At 36.2% G+C, this 19,724-nt stretch overlaps 2 protein-coding genes across 2 annotated transcripts in view; one reads left to right on the forward strand and one right to left on the reverse strand.

Moving 5' to 3' along the window:
• The window catches only part of myl2b (myosin, light chain 2b, regulatory, cardiac, slow), a 10,315-nt gene extending 9,537 nt beyond the window's left edge, over positions 1 to 778 (reverse strand). The window contains exon 1 of the mRNA XM_016520468.1: positions 716 to 778. Coding sequence (XP_016375954.1) covers positions 716 to 718 — 3 coding nt within the window. The 5' untranslated portion in view covers positions 719 to 778. The remainder of the gene's footprint in view (positions 1 to 715) is intronic.
• Positions 779 to 4,308: 3,530 nt separating this feature from the next.
• Positions 4,309 to 19,724, forward strand: part of LOC107714556 (homeobox protein cut-like 2) — an 82,871-nt gene continuing 67,455 nt past the window's right edge. The window contains exon 1 of the mRNA XM_016520425.1: positions 4,309 to 4,517. Within this exon, the coding sequence (XP_016375911.1) occupies positions 4,455 to 4,517 (63 nt within the window). The 5' untranslated portion in view covers positions 4,309 to 4,454. The remainder of the gene's footprint in view (positions 4,518 to 19,724) is intronic.

Here is a 19,724-nt window from a genome sequence, read left to right on the forward strand (position 1 = left end):
CATATCTCTCTTATATATATATATATATATATATATATATATATATATATATAATTAGCACAACCTGAAAACAGTTTAAATATATTTTTTTCTGAGACTTGAGGTTACTCTGGTCTTTTTTCATATAAAAAACAACAACAGCAATAAAAAAAACACACATTTTGAGTTAAAAGTCTCCATTTGCTCTCGATACTGTCTAGGTGAAACAGTTGAAACTAGATTGTGCTAATAACATTTATTTTTAAGCACAACCTGATAACAGCTGAAATATATATTTTTCTGAAACTTGTGGTTACTTGGGTCATTTTCTTATTTAAAAATAAAACATTTTTGAGTAAAAAGTCTCCATTTGCTCTCTTTACTGTCTAGGAGAAACAGTTGAAACATTACTAAAACTATAATGAGTCACATGTCACCTTTTTCTATTTTTGAGTAATGAAAACGTTTGTATCCATCTTTGAGAACAGAAACATTTGACTTTTCATGTATTTATTTGTTGAAAGTGAACTAAAACATCAGAGGCGCTGGATGAGTCAGACAGATGTAAGTGGCCCCGATGAATCAGACTTAAACTTTAGTTTCAAACACAGACAGACAGAAATCAACTCAGGCTAGCTCATTTTTTAGATCTTTGTTTGGATGCATCAAGAGAATACGGAGTTAAATGTCTGCTGATATTCTATGAATTAATAAATGTATGTCAAAGCAAACTCACCATGACCGTAACCCTTGAATTCAGGAGACGAAGCACGAGTGATTTCAGACAAGTCAAGTGTGGAAATGCTGATTTTATATATATCACCCCATTCCCCACCTCTGACTGTCTATAAATACATCCTCATGCGCTTAACCAGGTAGCCATTTGTCGACTTCATAAGTTATTATAAGAATCCTGATTAAAGGGGTTTAGTACAGGAGCCAGTGGGCTTCAACTCAGGGCAAATGACAGTTGTTGGAATATAGCTAGAACTTTCCTATAGCTTAGAATGTATGATTGACAGTGGCATTTATGTCTATTAATACGTCTTTGTAGGTTAATTTCATACTATTTAGTTGGAAACAAATGGTCTAGAAGCTCAAGTTTTGGATATTTAGACATGTAAGTGTCACTAGCTTCACTTTTATTCATCATTTTTGAAGTCTCAATGTTTTTATGTGATTTTTGGTGGATGTGTGAAGTCGGTTCTCCTCGAGTACACACAGGTATCCTAGCAGAGGAACCCTCAGTGTTATTTTATAATTGATATATTATTATACACTAAAAAATGCTGGGTTAAATACAACCCAGTGCTGGGTAAAATAGGGACAAACCCAGCAATTGGGCTGTTTTGACATATTTTAAATTTGTTTTTATATTTTTCTTTTTTTAAATATATTTTTATGTCGATATAGTTTTATTTCAGTTTAGTTTGAGTTATTTTAGTATATTGTTCAACTAAATGAAAAATAAATGAATGTTATAAATAATTAATAAATGAAAAAATAAATAAATGAGAAATAAATAAATATATTTTATATATTTTATTTTATTTCAGTTAACATTTATTGTGTTTAAAGTTTTTAGGGTTTTAGTTTTCGTTAACTACAATAACCCTGGTGTTTTTTTATTTTTATTTGGGTTTATTTATTTATGCATGTATGTATTTATTTATTTAAAAATATGTCTATATAGTTTTTAATTTTTATTTTAGTTTTAGTTTGAGTTATTTTAGTGCAATTTAAACTAAATTAAAATGAGAATTGTTGCCTTGAAAACTAGCAAGTATCTTTATTAATTTATTCATTTTATTTCAAGTAACAATTTTTTATGGGCTTAGTTAATCAAATTTAAATACCCTGGAGTTTTTGTCATGCATCAGTGTTTTTTAATGTCTATATAGTTTTTTTTTTCATTATTTATTATTTCAGTTTGCCTTGACAACTAGCAAGAAACTTCATTTCAAGTAACAACAGTTTTATGCTTTTAGTTTTAACTAAAATAACCCTGGTGCAGAGAATCACTTTAACTAACATTCGATGTTATCAGGATGACCTCTGCTTGACCTCTCAAACTCAAACCCTGCAGTATGCACTAAAATTAGGTTATATTACTACACCTTTAGTGGCAATTTGTCATGATGGATGAGCCAAGTTGACATCAGGAAAGACAGCTTACCCTTCCAAAGATGATCATGTGGTCAGTTACAACTCAAACAGCATTGCTTTAGTGAAACCAAACTAGAAGAATCACTTGTGTAAAGGTTTTCTAGGTTTCTGACAGAGTACTTGGCACAATAATGCTCACCTGTTTCGGTCATGGGATGCAAACTCATGCTAAACCTTTCCAGCCACCTGATGGCAGTCTCAACAAGCTTCCGTTTCAAGGCCTTTTGCACTCCGGAGTCGATCAATATATCAGAGTTCAGCAGCCCTCGTCAATATTCCGGGAATGATATTGACAAGTTTAGTCAAACATTCATGTGTATCTAGGCCACTGTGTACACGCCGTCAATCCAAACACACAAACGCACTCATCTAATGAGTTCTAATGGCTGCATCATCTCTTTTTGTGTTTAGTTTTCATTCCACATGATTAGTATTGCTGTTTTTAAGTCTCAGATATTATATGATTTGTATTTTTTTAAAATTTTTTTACAAAACCCTTAGAAACAATCTCAGAGGTTCGCCCTCAGAGGTTCGAAAAATCTCCCACTGGTTTCTGAACCCTCAAAATATCCACATATTTAGATTTGAACAAAAGTAATAAGTGTTGCTGCATCAGGCTTGTATATCAGAACTGATTTAAATTTCAAATTTAACAGTGAGCCATATCAAAACAAGGTATATTATTCTTTTCTTATAAGACCGATGCTGTTTTTCCCCCCCCCTGAAGCAATAAATAAAAAGCAATAAAACAGAAACTTTTAATAAGCACCTTTTATATTCCCGTAGGTGGCTTACAAAGTGCAAATACATTTCTACTTAAAAATAGACTTGCGTTTGGTTTTAATAGCGAAGGGGAGAATGACAGATGTGCTCACTTAGTAATTGCTCGCAAGTCCACAAGCCAGCGGAGCAGTTAACCTCCTAAACGCTTTCATTTCCAGACATTATTATACTGATATCTGTAATCTGGTGCATTTTGGATACATAAGTCGAACTGCTTTTCCTAAAGATGAAAATAAATCCATAGACTTTTTGTAATCACCTGAATAAAGTTTACCAAAAGGTTGCCTCTGTTAAAATGTCCATTTTCAATGCTTTTCTAAAAAGAATTGCAGCTAGTCATTATGCACAATGTGGTCACAGTGTGGTGTGATGCGTTATTTTAAGGGGAATCTCGGCTCTGTGTGGTCATCTTTGTGTTATTATAATGATAAAGATGTAATTTGGACAATATGTGCTATATTTAAAGCAACTCATCTCAGAAATAGTCCTCATTGTAAAGGCTACTCAGCCTCAGTCCAGTAGAAACGTCCTGTTCCACAAGAGGGAGCACGTGTTAACGTTTGAACACAACTGTCCATTCAGAATTTCAAATCATGCATTGATCGCACAGTCCCATTATAACATTTATGCATTTTTTTTTCTTAGAATGCAATGAGTTTATTATTCATCCGTCTTCAGACATAGAGCAAAAGAGCTTGTGCAATATAAAAACACACCTTTTGCATTTGCTCGCGTTAACAACCTCTCGAGTGTTCTAGATAAATAACGTTAACTGAATGTTTATTGAAATTCCACACATCTCTTTATCTCACGTAACTAAGCGCATAGACTAAACTTGCACTTTTCGTGCATTTCTTCACTAATATTTAGCACGTTTAACTTTTGTTTTGTTTAGGATGTTACCGTTCACATCTAAGTATTATAAAAAAAAAAAAAGCCCAATAACAGTTTTAATAGGCGTAAGCATTATTCTATCACGCTTATCTTCGTGCACTTCATTAGTCAAGGACACTATCAAAATCCACATTCACTCTTTTCACTTCAAACACAAAAGCTTTCAACCATTCAGTGTTTATTCTATTCGCGCGACTCTTTCAGTGCATTTATGGCATGCATTACGCATTATTGACCTAAAGTTGCAAATCTCATTATGTGGGGCTCATTAATGATATGTAACGATTTCGCAGCTTTACGCATCAAACATCTGGCGATGCGCATTGGTCGCTCGTTGTTCTCCTTCCACTTCCCAGACGTTATTGATCAACCCGTTACGTCAGTATTGATAACTTTACCAAACCCAAAATCAAGTGCAATCCCTGGAGCAGCACTAATGCATCTATATGCATCTATATTCTGTTCATATCGCATCCACCGGCTCTGGCGCGCTGCGCGTCCCGTCTAGTTTTCCACAACTGTTATTTTCCTAACATTTTTTTTTCCATGTGGAGTGTAATCGTCAACGCTGTTTAACGGGGGGAATCCAGCCCATATATTTATTGTAGCCGCTCTTGAATATTGTGCTCAAGATGGCCGCCGATGTGGGATCGATGTTTCAATATTGGAAGAAATTTGATCTCCGGCGGCTTCAGGTTGGTCTTATTTCTCACCTTTTTTACACGACGCGATCCTATAGGCGATAATGCACCGTGCATTTTCTCTTTTGGGGACTTTAGAGGGTCGGGATGGTGGTGTTGCATTGATAGTTATTAGTAATTGATCCTCTTCTGCCTTTTGTTCGGTTCAATCATTGATCAGGAGCGCGTAAGAGCAGCGGCTGCAGCCTCGCGCACACTAACGCGCTTTAACAGCACGTTTAAGGCTATGTTAACGCTTCTTTCACGAGCTTTGTTGGAAACGGAAACTTTTAATGCCTTTCCGAGTTGTGGACTTTAACTTTTTATCAGCCTGATGTGTTTTATTCTAATAGAAATACGGAACGGTGAGGCGCGCGCGGCTCGTTCTGTAAAGTGCCGGTGTGTGATTCACCTCAGACTTGATCAAATCAACAGCTCGTGTGTTTTAGAACTTTAATGTTGATTTTGTTTATCCATCTCTCGCGTTTTGACTTTATTAGTGTGCTTCAGTAATTATGACGCGGAGCGTAATGAACGTCGCACCGTCAGAGTTTCTGTTTAGGAAAGTTGATGTATTTATTATTGACGTCTTTATCTATTGTGACAACTTGATAGTACTTAACTTAATAATAAGTATTCGTGTTATAAAATGTTAGGTTAATGCATGCATAAGCTCATATGTTAACGCAATGCCTTGCATGCGGTCTTTGTAAGCTGTGCATATTGTAATTCATTAAGAGTAGAAAAATAAGTTTTATTTTAAAATACGATGGCTTGAAATCGACTTAAGAAGTAAACATAGGATCGACTCTGTTTAAGATCAAAATGTAACCTTGCTTATGAAGTTGGTGTGGCTATTATAATGCTTTGGCATGTAAATTGACTCCGGTTCAATGTCAAATGTGAATGTCCAAGATGGTTAAAAGAAAGAAATCTTTGAAAAAAAAATCTAGTTTCAGACATATGGGTCATGTTTTTAAAAATGCAATCTTTGCATCTATTACGTTTTTGAAAACCTTTTTCTGGAAAACCACATTCTACTTTTTAAAAATACATTTTATATATATAAACATGTGGTGTAAAAATGTTAAATTTTTACATGTTTTCTGTATTCTATTATTCTATAGCTGTTTATATATTGATATAGAATACAGAAAATATTTTCGAATATTTAAATGAAAAAATAAAATCATTGACCCCTTGCTATTGTTAGTATTTCCATGTGCAATATTGCTGCACACAATAGCTACTATGTATCAGCTTGACGTATTTAAACACACACTCCGGTTTCGTTCCAACCACAGTGTGTACGCTCCATCCACACCGCTTGCGACGCGTCAAACCCAGAACGCTCGCTGACTGTTCGCGCTTCTCGGACTGTGTAATTGCATTCCCTGCTAATGTTTGTAAATCAGCCTCGGCCAGCGCAAGGGCAGAGACTCAGCCCTATGATTGATGTTCTGTAACATAAGAAATGACAAGAGCATGCCAAGCCAAGCCGGAGAGGAATCAGATCTGTCTGCGTGTGTGTGTGTTTGTGTGTGTGGCCGATTGTTATTCAAGCCTTTCCAAAGAAGGGCTGCTCGTGTAGGCTGTTGTTGGAGGGTCTCTCATGTTTTTGGTTTATTCTGAATACAGACAGACGACACGTCCATACTGAGGTTATCCAAACCCTGAACCTCTTCATGGACAGGGAGGGCAAACATGTTTTCATGGAGGGCTCATCTGGACAAATATCAGATGGTTATTGTCTGGACTGTGCTCTGAATATTTCTGCTAGACTGATAAATCATAAGAGTAACCGGATGTTAAAGTGTAAGAATTAGTCACTGACAAACACATCGATCGATTGCTAATCTGAATATTGAACGTTTGTTTGGTATCCCTCACATTGCCTACAGTGGCCTTTAGAGGACAGGAGGACAAAGAGGTTTTGTGAATTAGTTGATCTTTTTGTTTTAAATACTGAGCAAGTTGTTAAATGACAGCTCTTTTCATTAGCATTGTTTAATCAGCTTTGAGTTAAACAGTCAAAATCCGCACCAGCGGAGAGCGCACAGTGCTGTGTTATTTCCCATGAATCTGCTGGGCTCGATATATGAATCACACACATTTGCACATCAGAGTTTTTCTTTGTTTCTGGAGTTAGTCTAGGTCACACCTGGTTCAGGTTATTGATGTGCTCACCTGCAGCCTGTGACAGTTCAAGTCGTATTTAATGCGACGTGAATGCAGCCGCCGAATGCTTCCACAGCATCTTTCATCTCAAAACAGGCTCGCATGTGGGTGGAAGCTAAAGAATATTGTGTTATTGAACCTTTTGTGGCCAATTCCACATCCAGTATGTGATTTTAGTTTGTGGAAGCTATTTATTGAGACCTAATGCTTGTGAGAGTAAGCAAAAATGTCTACGGAATCCTAAGTGCACATTTTGTTCAGTTTTATGTGTAAATATGTGCCATATAACAGTTGCATTAGTCATTTGGCTCATTCCATATGGATGCATTTTGTAGATTGCATTCATTGTGTTTAAAACGCTTAAAATGCGTTGATTATGAGCATAGGTGAAGCTCTTTGCTCACAAAACATCCGCCTGTAAGTTATTTTGCCTCATTTCACAACAGAAGCAAAGCTATAAATATGAAATTCTGAGAAAATATTCTTAGCTTAGTAGTTGTTATGTTTGTTGCTATCTGGTACGCATGCATACTTCAGTTTTATTTGTAAATATGTGTCGTTTAACAGTTGCATTAGTAATTTTTTCCCCCATTCCATATAGTTCTTTTGCATTTTGCAGATTTCAATGATTGTTTTAAAACTAAATATGCATTGATTAATGGGTTGCAAGTCATAAAATGCACATAAGATGTTATTTATGAAGCTGTTTATTCTTCCTCCTGCTACAACACAAGAAAAGCTATAAATATGAAATTCAGAGGAAGCACTGTCAGCTCACATTAAGTCTGTAGTCTTGAGAGTTGTTAAGTTTGCTGTTATCTGGTGTGCATGCATATTTGGGACATGTTAACTTTTGATATATTTGAGACTTCAATTTTATGTTCATATGTGTCATTTAACAGGTGCATTAGCCATTTCTCCATTCCATATGGATCCGTTTTGCACTGATTGTGTTTAAAACTCTTAAAAATGCATTGATTAATGAGTTGCAAGACCACTAGTTAGGCATGAAATGTGCATAGATGTGCATAGATGTTTGCATCCACCTGAAAGTTATTTTCCCTCGTGTTACAATAAAGTATGAACAGAAACAAAGCTATAAATATGAAATTCAGGCATGTAGTCGTTAGAGTTATGTATGTTGTTATCTGGCGCGCATGCATATTTGGGACATGTTAACTTTTTAAATATTCACGAGACATCGCTGTTAACTCATTTATGAATCTAGTCAGATGCTGTTTATTGCATGCTGTGATGGTCTTTGTTATTCTCCCGTGTGGCCCCTGTGGGACGTCGTGTCCACAGCATCCCCCGAGGGCCCCTCACCCACTCTTGAACTTGGACTCCAGCGAGATCCATATATCGGGACGGGTGAAAATGAAATAATGGAAAATATTCAGCACATCTGCAGCACCATTTATGTGTCTAAAACTTCAGGTGTATTAAAGCTTCGAGTTCAAATGCTTCTTCCCGGAAGATCATTTTTATTCCTCTAACCCCAGACCCCCCCTGAACAGAGCGCGGCTGCTTGTATTGACCAGCGGACGAATAAGTTCAGGAGAGGGGGGTATCTGCAACTGACAGTTGATTTATGACCCTCTTTGTCTGTGTTGGTCTGTAGCGGAGCATCTGGCCGTGTCAGATGATGTTTTCGCTGGGGTCTGTGGCTTATGGCTGTCGCTTTGGTTGCTCTCAAATTACATCATTTCATACAGCAGTTCCTGTATTGCCATTAATCCTCAGAGGTGTTTCAGTGATATTCCCTCATGAACGAGCCTTGTGTTCCGGTCTCAATGGGAATTCTTCATAAGAGGGAATATTTGACATCCTCCTGTCTTGATATAAGGCATAGCGAAAAGGGTTTTTTAGTGGTTTGTGGTGATATTCTCTCACTAAAATGTTTAAATGAAGAGACGAACATCATGCATGTGGTAAAATGAGCAATTGTGGTAACACTTTACAATAAGGTTCCATTTGTTAACTATATTTAATGCATTAACTAACATTAACAATGAGCAGTGTTTAACAGTATTTATTAATCTTTGTTAACATCCGTTAATAAAAATTCAACTCTTCATTGTTAGTTCATGTTCGCTCAGGTCCATTAAATAACATTAATAGATGTTAACATAAATAACATTAACTTTTGATTTTAATAATGTATTAGTAAATGTTGAAATCAACATTAAGATTAATAAATGCTTTAGAAGTATTTTTCATTGTTAGTTTATATTAAATAATGTAGTTAACCTATTGGAAAGTGTTACCAAAATGGTTTTGCAACTAGGGTTGTTTTTTTAAAATCATTTTATTGTAATTTATAATATAAAAAATAAAGAAATAGTTGTAATAATGTAATAATTATAGTAATAATAATGTTATATATATATATATATATATATATTATAAATAATATATTAGTGCTGCCATTTTTATTTTTTTATTTTTTTATTTATTTATTTTTTTTTCCAGCTCTGTTTCCGTTAACTTCTTAGAAAATAATTTGTTGCTGCTAGTATCTTCTGTAAATTTTAATGACCTTGTTTGAGACTTGTTATACTGTGAACTGAAGATGAGAACGACACTGAATGATGTTCCTCATTTAATCTGTTTCCTAAGCGATAGGACACGTCCTCGTAAGAACGGACGCCGGGGTCTTCTAACCTCATAAAAGAGATGACACAGAAATAGACGGGCTACAGTTTTGGTGACCTTGGTTTCCACTGGGCTCAGGTCACATGGCCGTTGCCGTGGTAATAATTCACACCAGCCAGATGGCATTTCCGTGGGCGCTCGTGGAAAGGACAGGCCAAAAGGTCCCCGCTAGTCTCTTTTAGGACAGATCTGACCAATAGGGAGCAGGCTAACAAGATCCCTGTGCAAACAGACTGTCCTCTTTTGTCCCAGAGTGTGCAGAGCATTGGTGATACCAAATATGCAATTGGTATTTCATTTTTGTATTACGACACATAAATCAAACTATTACAACTAAGACTGTTAAATTTTGAATATTTGTGTTCTGTCTTGTCTTTCCTGTCATTTGTTTGTTTAAAAACTTTTTTCTGTCCCAGTTTAAGGTGCAGAGACTACACAACTATTCGAATGCACACGGAATGCTTGGCTAATGCATTTCAAGTGTGCAGTCCTGCTGTTTATAAGTGATAGTTTAGTAGAGTGAGTAAATTACCATTTTAAATGTTTTTGACTGAACCATCTTTTAATGTACATCGATTGAAATGGAGTTTTCTTCAAATATTGTTTTTCAGGTAGCTAGCTATAAACCAGCGCTATTTAAGTATCATTGATATAGCCTACTGTTGTAGTTTGTTAATATTTTGAATTAGTTAAAAAAAAAAAATGTTTTCACTTTAATTGTAATAAATTTTTCAGTAAATTTTTGTTGTTTTGTCATTTATATATATATATACAGTGGGTACGGAAAGTATTCAGACCCCCTTAAATTTTTCACTCTTTGTTATATTGCAGCCATTTGCTAAAATCATTTAAGTAAATTTTTTTTCCTCATTAATGTACACACAGCACCCCATATTGACAGAAAAACACAGAGGGTGTAAGAAAATATTGATATACGTGAGTATCGAAATATTTTGTTTGGCGATGCTGTATTGATTCTCAAAAACGCAATATCGATATTTAAAAAAAATTTATACAAGATTCACGGCCGTTGTTTCGTTTTGAGTTTATATCCTGACCGCTAGATAGCAGTCTTCTTACCTCTGAACTTAAACAGTGACAACGTGTGCATTCCGCTCCTGCAAGGTTTGTCCAGTCCCGCCCGCTCCCGCAAACATTCTAATATTACATATAATTTTCGCGTATCAGGGAGCCGCTATCAATGGGGAGTATTTAAATCTCTTTTGAATGAGCGCTCGCGCTGTTCACTTTCACTTTCGATTTCGCGATCACGCGCACTCTGTTCTAAATGACCGTTTTCCTAAAATTATATCCTATTCTCCTATTCCTAAAATAAGAAATATCCCAATATATCGTCTTGCTTTCAGTATCGCAATATATCGCAACATATCGTATTGCAACCCCTGTATCGTGATACGTATCATATCGCCAGATTCTTGCCGATACACAGCTCTACTAAATTCGTAATGCAACAAAGCATGAAATCATGCTTTCGTATCACGTATTCGTATACATGCGTAGATTATGTTTCCGCTTAAGAAAGACATTTGTAGGTTGACTTTGAGAAGAGCTCATCTCTTTATTTGTTTATGCAAAACAGATCATGTCATGACATGTTCGATGGAAACCTGTTTGGAAACCATGACTGTTATGACATGTTTCAGCAGTTTTTAACATTGTAAACCTAGCAAAGTTTTTTTTGTTTGAAAATTTTTATGTTTTAAACTTGTATTTACATTTAGAATATACACTGTACTTTGTGTTATATTAGCCTGGCATTAAATTACAGAAAACTAGTTCACCACTGTAGAAGTTTCCTCAACTATGACGACCCCAGAAATGTGGAAAGGGTTCATTGTGGTGCAAAGATGACATGCTTCACTTTTGAGTCTTAGGCTGTAGTGTGCTGTCAGTTTTTTTGGTTGTTTTTGCAGTTTCTCAGGGACCACGTTTTGCATGACTCAGGTGTTTGCATGTCATCTTTACACCACAAAACCTGACTGTAATAACGTCAAACAGTGCCATCTCTCCTCTGTGTGTGTGGCCTCTTTGTGCTGTAGTTTGCTCAGAGCTTTTCCCCAACCAGCTCCAATTGGCCGTGAAAAAGACTCATTTCAACTCCGTATTCATTCACGGTGGAGGGGGATCTATGTTTATTGCTGTTATTGTTGCTGTCAGATACGCTGGATCTGGAAACGGTTTACAGATATTCTGCAAGGCACTCGGATTTGCAGGGATAAAACGCTGTTGTCGAGAGGAAACCTCAGCAACGTTTACTAACCGGTAGCACAACAGAACTACAGACAGTTTATGCTGCACTAATGCATGACAATCATATACGACGGTTTAATAGATACTATACACATGAATTAAAAAATAAAATTGGTTGCCTATTTATTCCCATTCCCATGCATCAAACTCTTTAAAGTAACTGTTTGCCATTGTAAGAAGATCTGCTAGTGTTTACAGAAGTAGTATTGAGTATGTTGTACATTCAGGTCTGATTTGTGAATGTTTGATTCATTCTTTAAATGAGAACCAGCTCAATTGTGCTTCATAATGATGCAATTGTTTAGCCTTTTTTTTTTTGTGACATTTTGCCCACAGTTTGGAGTCCCAGCGCATATTTATGCACATTTAAGATTCATCAAACTCTTTAAAGTTACTCTTCGCCATTGTTAGAAGATCTGCTAGTGTTTACAGACTTTTGCATACATTGTAGGTTCAGGACTGATTTGTGAATGATTGCTTGGTTCTTTAGATGAGAAGCTGTTCATTTGTGCTTTATAACGATGCAAGAAACGTAACGCAGATTTCAAATTGTTTAAAAGAAAATTGTGATATTTTGCTCACGGTATGGAGTATCGATGCATATTAATCCGCAGTAAGATGCATGAAATTCTTTGAAGTTACTTTTTTGTTAGAATATCTGCTAGTAGTTGCAGACTTTTGCATACGTTGTAAGTTCATTACTGATATGCCAATGTGTTTGATTGGTTCTTCAGATGAGAACCAGCTTCATAACGATGCAAGAATCATTGTAACATTTAAAATTGTTTAAACTTTTTTGTGACATTTTGCTCACCGTTTGGTCTCTCGACGCATATTAATTATGAGGAGCAGTGCTTGTGCATGTATGAGGCCATTAGGCATGTGAATCGGGAAGTAATGAAATTGACTTCGTATGTGTGCGAGTTTGCACTGACCATCATTAGATTGTTTTGAAAAGCTAATCTGTGTCGAATTAGGCAATTATAAACTCATATTCACCACGAGAGCTTCCGTCTGTGCTGAGAAACAAACATTTCCATAAGTGTGCACCCTAATGTCTCACCCTGCTGCCTAGAACAATCTCTTATCCATGAGGCTGGCAGAATGGAAATTCCATCTCTCTCTGTGAACCTTCGGCGGAGGAAACAAAGAGGAGAGAAAAACTTTGAGAAAAGGCTTTTACGGTGTCTGCAAATTGAGTTGTGAGGATCCCAGAGTCACATTCCCCTCCCGCTCAGCCGACAACATTAGAGGAGAAGTGAAACTGACTCAAGATTTAAGCAGTTTAACCTTCCTCTGTAGAATTAGCGCTCGAGACTTCAAAGCGGATACTTCAGCACGCGGAGAGGAATGATAAACCGGTTTTTGCTCGGCGCCGGGTTGCCTATTCACTGAGTGAGAGAGCCGGTCTGTCATAAAACAGCCTCTTAATCGCTGTGACCCTCCTAGGGCTCGATTTTCATACCTGTCCACACTTATTTTCCCCCATTCACCTCCACTGTTCCTGGATTAACCCTCCGTGCATGTGCTTTGATAGCACGGTGCACTGTTTTGCTACATTGGTGGCTTATTTCTTTAACTACACAAAGCCAATGACTCGCTAACACTGTGTGTGTTACACTGAAGTTATTAGCATTAGCCGGTCTGTTTGCTCGAATAGTAAGACACTACCTAGCAACCACACACAATACCTTATTAGCAATGCCTTGGCAAAGACCCATAACAGCCTGAAATCATGGCTGTGGGTTTTGCATGGGTGAGCGCTCACTTTTGATTCAGTCTGATTCATTTTAGCAAATTGGTTCATTTGTTTCAGTGAACATGTTCAAAAAATGATTCACTGATTCTTTTGAGGTTAAACGGCCGGGTTAAAAACCTAATATTGTTCATAATGTTCCCAGTGTTGTTGCTGTTAACAGTATTTTTAAAACTTTTAACCCGAAGGATAAAACTTCAGCATGTTTTGCACATTTGTTCAGCTGAATCATTAAAAAGAATCAGTTGAGTCTTTTCAAAGAACCAAAGCACTGATTCTTTTGAGAATTGAAGAAAATAATCTTTCACATTACTGCGTGACGTTTTATGTTTTGTTTTTGTAGTAAAATAGCAAATTATTCCTGTTTATTTGTTGATTTAAAATTTTTTTTGTGATCTATTCTAGGTTATATATTTTGTTGTTTATTGTTTGAAACATTACAACAATTACTAACATAATAATCTCAATAATGTTGTAGTTGTTAATATTTTTTAAATCTTAACCCTATATTAAATTTCAGCATCTTTTGCAAATTGGTTTAACAAAATCATTAAAATGAATCAGCTGTTCAAAGAATCTGATTCACAGATTCTTTTGAGAATTCAAATCAAAAGAATCACTCATCCCTGCGTGACATTTAAAATTTTTGTAGTAAAATTACAAGTTTTCATTTTGTAGTAATATTTCTGAGTATTCTTGTTTATTTGAAGTATTTGGTTTTATTTAAGTTATAAGTTGTCATATTTTGTTGTTTTATTGTCCCAAACTTTTGCTATATATATATATATATATATATATATACTCATAAGAGTCTTAATAATGTTGTTAAAGATCTTTTCAAAACCCCTACACTTCAGCATATTTAGCAAATCAGTTCAACTGAATCATTAAAAAGAATCAGTTCAGCAGAATGATTCATTTGTGGATTGGCTAGTATCACTGGAAGCTGCATGAATTAGTCATAAGCGCCACACGTAAGGAGATTTGCATTGACAGATCACACTGCTGACCCTCATGCATGTGTTTGAGGTGCCACGATCTGTGCTGGAGTCTCATAGTTCGTCATGGCAATGAATCGCTGCATTTTCATATTAATACTCGGCGCGCTCACACTCTCGGGGACGGCGATGGTCTCGGCACTTCAGTAAATAATGAGGTTTTAACAAAACTTCGGGGAGACATTAGTCTAGCGCACCGACGAGGTAAAGGCCAGGCTCTCGACGTCTGCCTAAACCCGATAGAGGCCCCATAAACCAGATCGTGAGGGAGAGAGCGAGAGATAGAGAGAAAGAGAGCTAATGGCTCATCTGTTGGAGTATATAGCTGTGTCTTCTCCCCGCTGGCAGCCGAAGCCCAGCGAGTGAGGCCATATTGAGCTGTGTACCTGTACGGCGGCCCTCTTTATTTGTTTTGACTGTCTGATGGCAGATGTATTGAGCACCGGCCTTTCTTGTTCATTTTACAGAGGCCTTATTGAATCCCCTCCATTCTTCTTCTCCTGCTCTCTCTGTGCCTCTTTTATATCAGCCAGTCCTTCAGTCACCATAATTCAGCTCTCTATTGTCCATTCTGCCCTTCAGGGATAAAGGAGACCCCATGATTGTGTGTGAGTGGCTGCACGTGTAATGTGTTTTTCTTTTTTTCCACCCAGTGAAGTAGAACTAAAAATCACTGTATCATGCAAAAACAATGTAGCTCACCAGAATGTCTATCAGCTCTAAAAATGAATACTATTTGGTAAGGAAATCATCACCTTTGTGCAGAAAAAAACGTCAAATAAATGCTGTTATTTTGAACTTTCTATTCATAAAGAATCCTCAAAAATATGAAGCAGCACGACTGTTTTCAACATTGAAACCAATAGGAAATGTTTCTTGAGCAGCAAATCAGCATATTAGAATGATTTCTGAAGACCATGTGACACTGAAGACTGGAGTAATGATGCTGAAAATTCAGCTTTGATCACAGAAATAAATTACAATTCAAAATACATTCATATAGAAAAACAGTTATTTTAAATTGTAAAAATATTTTACAATATTGGTGATTTTATGGTATTTTTGATCAAATAAATGCCGAAGAGATTTCTTTCATAAACATTTTAAAATCCCAAACCCCAAGCTTTTGAACAGTAGTGTAAATGTTCAGTATCTTTGTATATATCCAATCATAGTGGCATCGTTTTTGTGTAAGGCTTGTATTATATGAACAAAATCTCATTTCTTGTATGTGTGGTGGCATGTAGCGTGCATTAAATTTGCATGTAATGCGTGTGCTTCCCTGCTAAGCAAATCTAAATGCAGTTTATCCGTAGTCTGTCCCCTTTTTTGAATTGTCATTTCTAGTGTTTACATAACGGCTTCAGAGAGAAACAGTGAAAATCAGCTCTGACTGGAACCAGTGGGATGCCTCGACACGCCAAAGGGCAGTTTAGATGCAGCCACACAGGGCCACACGCATACAAACTGCAGACGAAACGCTCCTAGAGATCCTTGCTTTCATTTCCGCATCTCTTTTTAATTATTTAATTAGTCAAACCACTTTTCAAATCATGTATAAATGCAGGGTTTTTTCATTGTTTGGTGTCGCTCTACACGGCTTCAGCATTGCTAGCATGTTTCGTGAAGCATATTGCAATAAACAGGAAGTTGATATGGATTACAAATGTGATCTTTGATGATAGTGACGTTATTATGCGCGCTTTTCCAATGTAATTTGGATTTGGGAAGTTATCCGGAGTCGCCCAGGAGCTCTTTGACGGATGATGGAGTCGTTTTTCATTCTGGGATGATTTTGATCAGTGCGCCGGCGAATAGATTGTGCTCGATGACACCGTGATCATCTCCGCTGGTTTATTAAGGAGCTCCAGGCGGTTGTTCGTCATTTTTTTTCGAGTCTGGAAGTGCTTCCTGAACTCTTTTATATGAATTAACGGCGGGGTCATGCTTTTTGTATGACACTGGTGGTCTTGGGGTCTTCAAGAAAAGAGTTTTTGGGGCGTTTTGACTGTAGTAATTAAAAAAAAATAAAGACGGAAGAACAAAGCGTCGAATTGAATCGTTCCCGTTCAATTCCCCTTGTTAGAAGCTTACTGCATTCCCCCCTCTCTCGCTCTCTCCAGATGAATTTTATGTTTTTCCTTCTCGCTTTCTCTCCGTGGTTTTCCCTAGACAGGTTCCACAGTGTTTTAGAGGGGATGGATTTAATTGCTCTGTGGGGATTGGTTGGCGGTGCTGGGCCCGGCTGTTTAATTAGTGTACCCTGCCGGGATTGGTTTAATGCTTCGTGATCTTGAAATTGTCTGATTGTTCAGCTCTCTAGGGACCCCCTCTCTTTCTCTTCTTCCTCTCCCTCTCTCTCCGTTGCATCTCCATCTCCGTACCCCTATCGAGAGCAGCAGGTTTTGCTAAACGCTGCTGCAGGCCTTGCTGGAGAGGGCAGGAGGCAGCCGTTTCTCTCGGGCCACGGCGACAGGGTGTAAATGTGAGATGAGGGTCATCGCGATGGGGTCTTGCTCCCAGCCACAGCTCTAATCTGTTTGGCCCCTCATCCTGAAACACATGGACATGCTACTTGCACTGTTGGTATTCCTACTTGACTGCAGCAGCCAAACAAAGTGATGTTGTAGTGGCTTTTGAAGTCAAACCTTGGTAATTGATCACATGATTGGTTGTCGCAGCATTTTCTCGTTGCATATTTGCATAAAAATGAAACTTAATCCCATTGCCAGTGGTGTCTCATTGAAAATGAATGACTTCAGGTTGCTTTGACGCTTTCAGTGTGAGCGTCCCATACGGATTGTGCATGTTTCTGTAAATTCAGGTTTTGTACAGTGCTATTGTTACCTAAAACTATTAAAATCTTTTTTGGTGACTGAAATAAATCTGAAATAAAATTAAATTTAGGTATTAGATGGAAAAACTTAATTGAAAATTAGAAATGTTGCCTTGGCAGCTAACTGAAATGAAATGAGTTTGAGTTGAAATACTAAAATTAGAAAATAGAAAAACTAAATTGAAACAACAACAAAATAATAATAAAAATGACAAATGGTAACTGAAGTAAATCTGAAATAATAGATTGAAAAATAATAATAATATATAAATAAATATATATATATATAATATATATATATATTTTAGCATTATATATATATAATGCCTTGCCTTGGTATCTAATTGAAGTACGTTAAGTACAAAAACTACTAAAACTAAAATAAAAATAAATTCAAGTAGAAAAATTAGAAATGTTGCCTTAGGGACATCTAAAATATAACAGATGCTAGATGGAAAAACTTAAATGAAAATTAGTCAGCTAACTTCCCTTTGTGCGCTCCCATTGGTTGTCGCAGCATTTTCTCGTTGCATATTTGCATAAAAATGAAACTTAATCCCATTGCCAGTGGTGTCTCATTGAAAATGAATGACTTCAGGTTGCTTTGACGCTTTCAGTGTGAGCGTCCCATACGGATTGTGCATGTTTCTGTAAGTTCAGGTTTTGTACAGTGCTATTGTTAACTAAAACTATTAAAATCTTTTTTGGTGACTGAAATAAATCTGAAATAAAATTAAATTTAGGTATTAGATGGAAAAACTTAATTGAAAATTAGAAATGTTGCCTTGGCAGCTAACTGAAATGAAATGAGTTTGAGTTGAAATACTAAAATTAGAAAATAGAAAAACTAAATTGAAACAACAACAAAATAATAATAAAAATGACAAATGGTAACTGAAGTAAATCTGAAATAATAGATTGAAAAATAATAATAATATATAAATAAATATATATATATATAATATATATATATATTTTAGCATTATATATATATAATGCCTTGCCTTGGTATCTAATTGAAGTACGTTAAGTACAAAAACTACTAAAACTAAAATAAAAATAAATTCAAGTAGAAAAATTAGAAATGTTGCCTTAGGGACATCTAAAATATAACAGATGCTAGATGGAAAAACTTAAATGAAAATTAGTCAGCTAACTGAAATAAAATGAGTTTGTGTTGAAGTACTAAAATTACTAAAACTAACATTACAAAAAAAAACTGACACTAAAATAAAAATAAAATAAAGCTAAATAGAAATAACAAAAATAAAATAATACAAATAACAAATGCGCACAACAAAATTACTAAAACTAAAACTAAAATTAAAATTAAAACTGTTTGAGACGGTATCCCACAATGCAATGCACCCAACTTGACCTTTCAGGTCCAGTGTGATGAATAATCCAGAAAAAAATATTTGTTGTGATTTTAACAATCTTGACAAAATATTAAGGCATTTTTACACGAAATTGGATTAAAAATGCAGAAGTATTTCTGAGGTAACTGCACATCATTTGCTGAATCAATCATGTGACATTCTGAGACCGCGTGTCAACAGTGTAGTATACTACTGTGTGAAGTGTTTAGCACTGCATACTGTTTCACACACAAAGCCTCATTCATCAAACACAAGCCATGTTAATTAATGTAAATTGTTTGCAAAACCTTAAAGGGGTAGTTCACCCAAAAATGAAAATCGTAGTTATGTAAAATCGTAGTTTTGGACCCCATTAACTTTCATTACATGATCAAAATATCTTTTGTTTTCCACAGAAGAAAGCGAGTTCTACAGCTTTAGATTGACTTGAGAGTGAGTAAATTGCACAATTTTCATTTTCTAAATTGTCACACTTAGTGGTCGACCGATATAGTGCCAAGGCCGATATATCGGCCGATATTTGGCATTTTTCAAATATCGGCATTGGCCGATAAGTTTTTCTGTTTAGCCGATGCGTTCGAGACGGGACTTTTATTTTGACGGCGCTGAGAACGGCAGCGCTTGCGCACACAGTGTTCACATTCTCCCTCTTGTTCGCTGTTGTCGTTAACAGTTCTGTCTAAATACGGATAGAAGTCTGCCTAATTATCAGATAGAACAGTTAAACAAAGGAATTAAAATGTATACAAAAAGCCTTATAACGATTGCTTTTATATTATTAGTAATAGAAAGGCAAACATTATAATACTGTGACGAGAGGGGCGGGGTTGAGAGTGAATTGCACAATTTTCATTTTCTAAATTGTCACACTTAGTGGTCGACCGATATAGTGCCAAGGCCGATATATCGGCCGATATTTGGCATTTTTCAAATATCGGCATCGGCAGATAAGTTTTTCTGTTTAGTCGATGCGTTCGAGACGGGACTTTTATTTTGACGGCGCTGAGAACGGCAGCGCTTGCGCACACAGTGTTCACATTCTCCCTCTTGTTCGCTGTTGTCGTTAACAGTTCTGTCTAAATACGGACAGAAATCTGTCTAATAATCAGATAGAACTGTTAAACAAAGGAATTAAAATGTATACAAAAA

Source organism: Sinocyclocheilus rhinocerous, unplaced genomic scaffold (genome assembly GCF_001515625.1).
Source record: "Sinocyclocheilus rhinocerous isolate Xijiao unplaced genomic scaffold, SAMN03320098_v1.1 scaffold990, whole genome shotgun sequence".
Taxonomy (NCBI): domain Eukaryota; kingdom Metazoa; phylum Chordata; class Actinopteri; order Cypriniformes; family Cyprinidae; genus Sinocyclocheilus; species Sinocyclocheilus rhinocerous.